The sequence below is a fragment of the Mastomys coucha genome, unplaced genomic scaffold, assembly GCF_008632895.1.
Source record: "Mastomys coucha isolate ucsf_1 unplaced genomic scaffold, UCSF_Mcou_1 pScaffold20, whole genome shotgun sequence".
In the NCBI taxonomy this organism is placed as follows: Eukaryota; Metazoa; Chordata; class Mammalia; order Rodentia; family Muridae; genus Mastomys; species Mastomys coucha.
In genome coordinates this window covers 42078304-42089306 of record NW_022196903.1, presented here as the reverse complement: position 1 = coordinate 42089306, position 11003 = coordinate 42078304, and the positions used below count along the sequence as shown (strand labels likewise).

The 11003-nt window shown below is 41.0% G+C and overlaps 1 protein-coding gene across 3 annotated transcripts in view; it reads right to left on the bottom strand.

Moving 5' to 3' along the window:
- Window positions 1-2538: 2538 nt before the first annotated feature.
- Cntnap2 (contactin associated protein 2) overlaps window positions 2539-11003 on the bottom strand; it is a 2139844-nt gene continuing 2131379 nt past the window's right edge. For all 3 annotated transcript variants that reach the window (XM_031381709.1, XM_031381710.1, XM_031381711.1), the window contains 2 exons: window positions 10590-10670; window positions 2539-8240 (listed from right to left, as the gene is read on the bottom strand). In XM_031381709.1, coding sequence (XP_031237569.1) covers window positions 8041-8240; window positions 10590-10670 — 281 coding nt within the window. In that variant the 3' untranslated portion in view covers window positions 2539-8040. The remainder of the gene's footprint in view (window positions 8241-10589; window positions 10671-11003) is intronic.

Sequence of the window (11003 nt, the reverse complement as noted above, 5' to 3'; positions counted from 1 at the left end):
TCAGAAATCCACCTGCCTCTGCCTCCCAAGTGCTGGGATTAAAGGCGTGCACCACCACCGCCCGGCTTAGAGGGGGTTCTCTTGATTACATTACTAAAGTGGAAATATAGAAATCTAGGAATCCATGCTCCCATGTAACCTTGCCATAGAACCTAATGCCTATTGTTGGTTCCTTTTCTATCACTCTAGAAAACGGTTGTCTTGAGAAATCTTTTTCCTCAAGTCAGTGACACTGGGTGTCCAGGTGCAACAGCGTGCCATTCTGTATTGGGACCAGTTCAGCTATCTGCTTATACTCACTGCAGGCTTTGTGGCTTTAACTTTCACATTAGCTCATTTTTCTTTCTCATATGTCCCAGGCTTGTATTTTACAACACCAGACGGGGATACTAATTAAACTTCAGAGCTTGCTCCGGCAGTGCTTAAACTGAGATTCCTAATGACAGGCCTGGCAGTGATCAATATATCTGCTCCACTGGCAATGATTTAGAGAACACCATGGTTACTGCTTGGAATAAAAGTGAACGAGCTCTGTAAATTTAATTTAGAGGAGTGATAACTTGATCAGCCAGAAATATATGGCAGAAGCATCTTGTATTTTTTTTTTTTAAACAAAGCCCAGGGCGTGCTTCTAGCCAGATCTGTAATTTAGCCAAGAACATTTTATTTACAACGGGATGAATTACAAAGAGACATCTGCCCAGTGGCCCAGCTTCAGAAATATCACTTTATTCACAGGAGTGTTCTTTTGGTTCTATGAGGTACTAGTTCAGATATAAAATTTTACATCTGATGTATATTTCTTCATCCATGATCAAAGGTAGAGTTATTTGCTACATTCTGCTCAGGCCAGCGCAGACTATGAAGTTTTCTGCAATGGCAGACAGAAGCGGAGGACACAGCCTTTCATTTTGCCTCCCTGCAGGGTTCTGTGTGTTAATCGGTGGGGAGGAAGCATCTCAGACCTTGCCCTTCAGGCCTGTAATAATATGGGCCATTCTCAAGTGACCTTTGCTTATGTACCATTGGTAACATTGACTGTTAACTGACTGCATTAGCTGTGCCTTTCTTGCCCCGTGCCCATACATGAGCTCAGTTTCTTCTTTGGACTTACACTACTGTGAAATAGAAAACCAGACCCATGTTCTCTGTCTTTCTCTGTCGCTTTAATCTCTCCCCCTCCCGGTTCTTTCTCTCTCTAACCTTCTGACTCTGCTTCCCTGGAGAACAGTGATTGACACATGTCAAACTTTCTGGTTGTCTGGAGTCTGTTGTGCTCAGAGTTTGCCCTTTACCTTTAGAACAGTTTTCTGGAGCTGCTGGCTCCTCCTTCTTTTGTTCTCTCTATTTGAGCTCTGACCTTTGGGATCCCAGCCTCTAAGCTCCTCCTCCCTCAGTTCTTTATGCTGGCCCCCCTCTGTGGTCTCTAAGGAGGCTTGCTGTCATCTCTGGCAGCCTCACTTCCCTTCAGCTGTCAACCACGTGGCCTTCCCTGAGACGGCCCCTGCCACAACCCTCTGTGTTTAAGAGCCTTGGGTACAAATCACTTAGTGCTTTATTGCTTTATTTTAGTTTGTGTGCTTCTGTTCTTTCTCCTCCCTACAAATGCAGGTTTTGTAAGACCAGGGCTGTGCCCACCCTGTTAGCTTAGCCTTGGGTATGTGGGAAATGTTTCATAAGCATTAATAGACTTGACTGCCTTTGTCATTATCATCATCATCATTATTATATTAATATGTTATTTTGAAATTATATTATATGTTATATTGAAATAATCTGGAAAACATCATGAATATATGGATATGTGAATATTTATCCATAATAATTTTTGGTAGGTGTGGCATGAAGTATTTTTCCCTTTTATTTGTCTTAAACATGATTCTTACTGAATTTAGTTTGTATCTGATTTGAATATGCTAGGTTATAGGGCAACCAGTTTGTGCTTCTTCCTCATAACCTTTGTGATATAAAGATTGTTCTCGAACTCTATTTTAGCCCATGTTTTTCTACACTTAAACTTTGTAGTTTCCACCTTTCCTTTATTGATGTCAAAATAAGTTCATATCTCAGTTTCTATCTGGTCAGGGCATCCCTGATCTTATAATTTCGAGTTTCTGTTTTTAGAAGGAGTAGCCATGACTTCTCATGTTTCTCTTCTTTAGGCAATGACCTAGCATGGATGGTAACTGACTGGCTGTTCCAGAGGACTCACTTACTGTACACCCAGATGCCGAGTGAGATGAACAGATTCACCAGGGATGTAATGGGATTTTCATACAAACCCTCCTTTGGGAGGATATAGACCCCTCCCCAAAACACAGCACTGCATCTAGCTACTCAGTGCAAAGTGTAGAGGAGGGTATACTTGCAAGAGAAGGTTAACCATGGATCTAAATAAGACCTGCCTTTGGAGAGGTGTCTATGTCTCTACAGCTTTCAAGACACCCATATTCTCAGTAGACATCTACTTTTCCACATTTGTAGAAGACTGGAGACTAGTTCTAAGACAACCAATTGGTATAAAACACAAAGAATTGCTTTTAGGATAATTAAAACTATTTTGAATCTTTTATTTATCAATCTGTTTCTAATATAACTTTAGGTAAATGAAGGACATTCACAAAAGAATAATAGGCATACATACATAATTTCCTTCTTTCATTCTAGTTTACATGCTGTTGCTTTTAGAGAGTGAGATTTCATGTTGTTTCACAGGGACGGAGTCCTCACTGACTCCCAGGAAGAATACTTAGCACAGCTTTCCTCAGCCTTAACCTTGACAGTCACCATGGGCTTAAAGACCGAAAAGAACCTGACAAAGCAAAACTGAGGATTGGCAACATCCAGAACAGTTTGTTGGCCTCCTCGGGAGGAACTGCTACACCTTTACAGCCATCTCAGAAGCCAGCACCCATACTGTAAGTCATCCGAGCCTGAGAAATGGGGCCAACTGTCTTAGCAGATGTGTTCTCACAGCCTATTTCCATCTGGGACAGAAACGTGTGCACAGGGAATGGATGTGAACACATGTGTGCCCATTTCTATCTTTATTACCTTTGTTCAGTCTTTACTCAGCTTTTGGACGTCACTTCTCTGTTTTATTGATAGTGATTTTATAGACTATTTTAAATGAGAGAGAGAGAAAAATAAAAACACTGTGGTAAAAGAAACTGTCTTGAAAGTTTCTGGCATTACTATGGAGAGTGACTGTACTGTAGAGGCACAGGGCCTCCAGGCTACATGAAAATACCTTTTTTTTCCTTGTGTATACTGTGAGCCAAAATTCAGGCCCACATGAGGATTCAGAGATTTACAATTAAATTTCCAGTTTCTCTAGGTTTTCATTGGGTTCTGCTTCCCTATGTTGTCAGCCTAGCTCCCTGGAGGTCTCTCTGATTCAAAATTCAGCAGTGGTTCAGCAATACCCTATAAGTCTCCATGTTTGTGTGCACAGCTACATTGTTTGCATAGTGCCTCTTAAATACAGCTTGTAGCCACAAGCCAACTCAGTCTTTTTGAGGTTCCTTTAACTTTGGACTGTATATTTGGGCTTCAAAGTGTTCCACAGTCAAGATTCCATTGTGCTCATAACTGTCTTTTGAAGTAGGTAAAGTAGCCATATTTAAACACTAGAGAAGGATGGGCAGAAATTCCAGGGCATGGCCAGGGTAACATAGCAAGTCTAGGATGGAGAAAGGGTGGGGATTCATTCTAATTTTTACTTATGGTGTGTGTGTGTGTGTGTGTGTGTGTGTGTGTGTGTGTGTGTGTGTGTGTGTAGGGATCAGAGGATTACTCTTGGGAGTCAGTTCTTTCCTTCCACTATAGGTAGGCTCCATGGGTTCAGTTTACATGGTCAGGTTTGCATGACAAGTGCTTTTACCTGCGGAGGCATCTTGATGGCCTGAGATTCTTTTTGCTTGTCCTCTTGAGATGGAGTCTCATTGTTGCCCAGGCTGGCTTTGAACCCACATGTAGCTGAGGCTGGCTTTGAATTCCTGATTTCTTGGCTATCAACGCTGGGATTATAGATGTGCGTCTCCATGCCTATGTACATGTTGAAATCTATCAGCTAGCTCTCTGGGTCACACTCACTGAGACATTATCTAAAAAAGATACCCTTTGTTGTTAGCCACAAATGAGTGAGATGAGTGGTTGCTTTTCCTCACTTACTTCAGGATCAGGTGGCTCACTAGGAAGAGCACTTCAGAAACTACTATTGGTTGAATAAGTCAAACTCAACGTGGTTAAATATTTCTCTCCTTTTTTTTTTTTTAAGTGCTTGAAATCACAGAAAAAGAAAAAAAAAAAGAGTTCAAAGCAGACATTGTTTATAAGCATGAGATGTAAAAGGACTGTTAACATTCCCCCCTGAAGAGAAGGGTGCAGCAAGGAGAGGAGAGAAAACCAATGGAGAGATCAAAAAGAACAGGTCTTACCGTAGAAGTTAGTGTGTCTTCCAACACTACCTTAACCCTGGGACAGTTGGAGCCAGTACCTCTTGGCTTCTCTCTGCCATGCTTTTTGCTGTACAAGGCCTTTGTCTGGGCCTGGCTCAGAGGATGTGCCTGGTGCTCTCCTAAGCTGTCCAGCCACTCAGTCTACTCACTGCTCATGCTGATTCTGCTTCTGCTGCCTTTGAACTCCTGCTCCTTTGGGGAGGGGTGCTTTCTCATCTGATGCAAAGCAATAGGGAGATTTCTAACTAAAGCCCCATGATCTCTTGTTTCCAGATCTTTAATGAAATAAATTCATAAACCTCTCCATTTTTGAACGGTAGGTAAACATCAGTGAGGGAATACACTCTTCCATATGAAGAAGGCCCAGGGAAAAGTCAGCCATGAAATGATTTTGATGTCCTGAATTAGCTTCTATAAAATCCAGCAAATACGTTGTTTTAGGAATATAAAGCGCTGCTAATTTTGCATTCATTTGGAGTCTTTCATTTTTAGCTTCTTGAAAAACACAGATATTTGTTTAAATGCAGAGCAAGTTTCATGTGTGCACAAGCCTCAGTCAGCCACCAATGATCTCTGAAGCTTCGTTCATTTATTTAGAACTTTTTTGAGACTTGTCTTACTAGGCAGCTCAAGGTTAGCTGGAACTTGCTATGTAGCCCATGCTGACCTTGAACTTATTTTCCTCCTGCCCTAGTCTTTCAAATGCTGGGATTACAGGTATGCACCAGTGTGTCTTATTCCTTTGGTACAGTGTCTTGGGTTTTGTTTGGTTTATATATTGTTATTGCTTACAGGGCTTTCCATTAGTCTGTGCTTGGTGGATGATACACTGGTTATAAGATGCTGAGACAGTAATGGAGACGAACAGAATAGGATCGGGCAAGTCTGGGTACACCATGACTATTGAAGCAGTGTCATGCCAAACTGCCAAGGGAAGAACTGGAACAAAGAATTACTTTCTTTTTCTTCACACGAGCAATTATTTCCCACTCATAACAGTCTGCTCATGTCTGTCATACACAGATGTGATTAACTTGGTTAAGGGAGTCATTCCAAGAAAAGGTTAAGACTTTAGGACTCATTTAGCAATTAATGGAGTTACTTACTCCTGTATCCACCTTTGTGTGTCCTGCCTGCTAGCCATACTGTAACTGCTCAGGAGAGACTGTGTCAGCAGATCTCTTGTGTGTCTTAACTGATGACATCACTAGCGCCTTAGCTTTGCTAATATGTGAGAGATAGGCTGGGCCTCAGTCTTTGTTTCTTGTGGCAGAAGCAAGGGAAGGAAAGAGTGAGAAGGACAGGGTGAGAACACTTTAACACTGGGGCTGTCTTTGATGGTTTTTCTTGCTAATCATTTTGGGGAAGAGAAGTGCTGAGAGGAGGCGTAAGGAACACAGCTATCTCAGGAAGTGCCAGAAGGCACACACATTTCCACCTGATAGCATTTGTTAGGTGCAAAAGTAAAACCTGGAAAATAAGTTGTTGTTTGTTTTTTTGTTAAATCAGAAATAATTTCAAGCCATAATAGTAAGCATTTGCCTTTTCAATTTGAAATTATGGAGAAGAAACGCACTATGGTAAGGTGTCTTGATGAAATAAAATGACTTTTGGCCTCAAATGTGCTCTCCTAAGTAAATGTTAAATTGTTCTCAAAATTTGTTCTGTAACATACCCTTCCATTTAATATGCTTTATGAAAGAATGAGCAAGGCTTGACAATTCAGGGTATTCATAAGACTATTTGAAGGTCTACTTGCAATTAAAAAGTCTCAGGATTCCCTTTTATTCTGTTTCCTTGATTCAAGGGGGGAAATACTTGCCTCCACTCGCCTCCTTTTGGAGCCCATTATAAACTGGTGCAAAGAGCAGCTTGGGATAAGGTTTTCTGTTATTCAAGAAATTGAGATCCTCCAATAAGTTAAGCATTTGGATAACCTTGAAAGTGTCTGAGTAAAATCCCAACTAACTAGAAATATGCAGCTTATTAAGACAGACCACGAGAAAAATAGCATCAATACTACCTTAACCTCTCTGTCCTTCTAAGAGGAGAAAGAAAGAATCATCACATTTAATTCCTCAAAATGTTAGAGCCTACAAAATTTTTAAAAAGAGGTTTTTAAGTATAAGAGGCCCGACATATTACAATTATAAATGGCAACCATTCAAGAGAGAACTTTTGTGTAATTAAAAAAATAAGTTGATTAAATTCTTTTTGGGTGCTCCAATTGGAAGAGTTGCTCCCAATTACTTACACAAAGCCTATTATTTTTACATAAAATCAAGAAATTTTTTTTGGAGCAAATTGCCCAAGAGTCCTGATTATCCTAAGATGTGTTATTTACTAGACAATCATGTTCTCTTGAAGAGAAACCATAATCTATGATCAGGTTGATGGTGACTTTGGATTCTAATGTGTCTGTCACAGGTCTCCGTATCATGATAGTGTTCCTGTGATGGAGTTGATTTAAAATATGGCAGTGTCTCCCACGTGACTCCAGAGTAACAGCAGCTGCAAGTTGGCTTTATTGTGTTGTGCCATCCGGAGGATGCTGTCTGCTAGGATTTTATCACAGCCGTGTAAAAATTGACCTTTAAAGCAAAATAATAAAAGCACACTAACTTATGCATTCACTAGAAAGTGTCCATATTTTTGTTATAAATATAAAAGAAACAGAGCAGAGAAGACATTCCTTCTGGCTCTAGTCCCCCCATTGGAGGCGCATAGACACATACAATCCAATATGCTGTAGTTAAAACAGAGGCGAAATCTTATAGCAGTCGGTGACCATGGTATTGTAGCTGATAGTTACAGATATTAAACAGGTCTAAGACTACATACATGAGACATCAGCATGTAGAAGTCAATGAAAACAAAAGCAATAAGCCTAATATGCATTTCTTTGCTGGATTCTTGGGTGCTTGTCTCCACTTGTGCTGGTTCCATTGCTGCAGGACAGGCCACTCACTCTCCCCTCCCTGGCTGAGGCCAGACAGGAAACTTCAGAAAACTGGCCTAGACTGAGGTGTCACTGAAGAAGACTGGCCAAATAGGCTCTTTGCCCCTTTTCTCATTTCCATTTTATGGGACACCAAAAGAAATATTATTTGGACACAAACTAGTTGCTACAACAGCCCATTAAAAGTTGACTAGATGCAAAAGAAAGAGAATGTCAGAGGCTGCATGGATGTGTATCAGTTTCTCTTGAGAAAAAAAATATCCACATTCTAAGGGCTCTTAAAAATGTAGAAAACTTGCCCTGTTACCACGGGTTTTTAGAACACCTCTAAACACACACAAAATAAGACAGATAGTACCTACAAAGTTCAACTGTTGCTTAAACTCTAAAAGCATTTTTGTATTATTTTGTTTTGATACAGGGGAGGGGAACTCAGCTATAAAGAAATATTAAAAAGTATATTTTGTGTGGCCATCAGTCTTAAGAGTATTGGGTTGCTTGCCTTCCCCAGCTTGTGCTGATAGTGTAAGCATGTGCTCAGGGGTATGACGTAGGGTGCGCTGTCCCTCCCCCTCCTCCCTTAACTCTTCCCTCCCTATCCCATGGCTGAAAAGCCACCCCTTAAATGAGCCACTCCTTTTTGCTCTCGTCAATGGTCTCTGTGAAGTTGGGGTCGTTGTTCATGATGGCAGCATCTGCGCTCTCGGCTGACTCGGCTCCCTTGGCCTCGTTGGTGTGGTAGGTGCCCTTGTGACGGAACATGTACCGGATGAGGAAGACCAGGGTGCAGAGGATGGTGAAAATCACCACAGCGATGACCCCTAGGGAGACCGGAGAAGTACCAGAGGTTAGACAAGCCTTGATCTTCCCATCAGTGCATCCATCCCCAGCTCCCTTGGATGTGACTCTTTCTCAGCGGCAGTCATGAGGACAGTATAAGTAACACATGGCTTCTGCTTCCAGACACAAAGGGGTTAACAGGAATCAGAAGTGACTTGTCTTCTTGCCTGAAGTAACTAATAATACTAGATAAAGTGTATGAAGCATCTTCTTTCAGACAGTGGACAGCAGGTTGATCAGACACATGATGCCCAAGGAAAGAGTCTGAAATGATGAATCTCCACACTTTGCCCAGTTTTCTTACTGTCCATACTGTTGTGCAGAGAGAACCAGGAGAACCCAGTGGGCTTCCTGAACTGGGGGTGGGCTTTCAGCTAGTGTACATGATCTACACAGATGGATCTGCTAATCTGTGAAGTTGATGAACCTTCAGCTGAATACTAATACATGCATGTGAGTGTGTCCATGACCTTCCACAGAACCAGAAGCAATTTCCAGAAGGGGGAAGATGATCAAGTTCTACTGTGGAAAATCCCCAGGCACTCAGAACAGACAGTGAAGGGCCACGCTAATGGTGTGTGTAAGATCTGCCTTACAAAAAGATTTGCCTTGCAAAAGCTTAGCATGACTAAAAGATATCATGTTGTACTGTATAGAACCTCAGCACTCAGTAGAAGACAGACCCCCGTACTCAGTCGTATTAGTAATGTCTTGTGGCCGATATAAAAATGACCAAACAGGTAAAGGAAACAACAGCAGCAGTAGGAGCAATAACAACAACAAAACAAACAGGGAGGAATATTTCATCCCACCAGGAGAAAAATCAATTAGACTAGAAATAGCAGAGAAAACAGATGGGCACAGACCTATACAGACTAATCACTACTAACTCAGATTGACTAACAGAGGCAAAGGGCATATCAGAAGGAATAAGCAACCTTTCACAATGACAAAATATTCAAGAAGAGGTAAGCATTCCAGCTGATAGAACTACAAAACAACAAAGTGAATACTGTCAGAATCAGAGAAAGAATCAGACCCATCTGTAACCACAGCTAGACACTGCAGCCCTCTTTTGCTTTGTAATAGAAAGAACTGCTAAACAGAAAATCAATAAGGCCTATACAACATGGAGTCAGGTTTGTTAACAAGCTGTAGATTGTGAAAAAAAAATTTATGATGTCTGTCTGACACAGAACTTGTATACAGAATACAAGCTCTTTCTAATCAATAGCGAGAAACCAAACAACTGATTAAGGAGGTAGAGAAAGATTTCAAGACAGGCCACAAAATATATACACATGACAATAAACATATGAATAGACACTTGGCATCACTAGTGATGAGATTATCACACATCAAAGAGCAGTGACATCGTGACTCATCTACCAGAGTGGCTAAGTAAGAAGGCTGGTGGCAGTGAGAGTTGGTGAGATTGTGGAGCACCTGGTCTTTTAGATATTGATCATAGGACTATGAGGTGGTTGGATCATTTTGGAAAGCTGCATGTCAATGTCTTACAAGGCTAAAGATCTATTTACTTAATATCTTAGTGATTGAATTTCTAGGAATTATCAGAGAAAAATGGATACTTATGGCCACCTAAGATGTCTGCAAGATTTATCATAGTAGTTATACTCATAATAACCGGAATCTGGAGACAATCTAGCAATAGGTAAGTAGATAGAACAAAGGACAGCATATTCATGTAACGAAATACAACTTGGCAAGAGAAAGAAATGCTATTGATAGGCAAAACAGTATAGATAGATCTAAATAAAAATACTATGCAATGAAAAGCACGAGAAATTTTATACCAGTTATTGAAACCTTGGAGGAGCAAAAGGATCAGATGGGGCTTTAAAAAGGTGAGTATGAAAGCAGCTGAGAAGTCTTTTCAGGATGATGTGTTCTATATGTTGTGGTGGTGGATATGGGTGTATGAACTTGTCAATAGTCACTGACCTATGTCATACATAGCTTCATATGATACTTTGAGTTTATCTTTAAAAAAAGCCCAAACTAATAATGATAGGGACATTAGTGAGACTATAATTGAACTTGGGATAATGTCATTTATGTGTATGTATGTATGGATCTGTGCATGAGCATGGGCCCATGCATATGGGTGCCTATGGAGGATTCTCTGGATCTGGAGTTACAGTCAGTTGTGGGCAGTGTGATGTGGGTTCTGGGTACTGAACTTGGGTCCATCTGGAAGTGCAGTATCTGCTCTTAGCTGCTAAGCCATCTCTCCAGCCCCCCCCCCTTTTAAAATTGATTTCTCCAGGTGAGTAGCTGCTAGAAAGCCTGTTCTATGTAGTACATACCTCCAATGATAGCTGAGTTTCTGTTGACTCCATTTCTTATAGCTTGGCCTTGTCCCGGGTTATATGGGAAATCTGCACTGGCTGTGGAGAAAGACAGAGAGAGGGAAGTAGAAGAGGCGAATGCACCAAAGAATTTCATACTTATTTCTTTGTACAACTCTTCACTACTACAAATAACATTTCTACTATTTCAGGTGGACCCAACCTTGCTACTGTCTCCCTCAATCATTCAAGAAACCCCCATCTCCGTTTTTTCCTATTTCTTTTTGTACAGGTTCCAATGCTATATGGCTCACTTGAGGGCAATGTTAGAGAATCTTGGAATGTTCTGAGGCAGCCAGTCCCTGATCTGCTGACAAGTCTATGTTTAGAATAGTCATCTTAGGGTGTCCTCCAATGGTTGCTTTCAAGGCA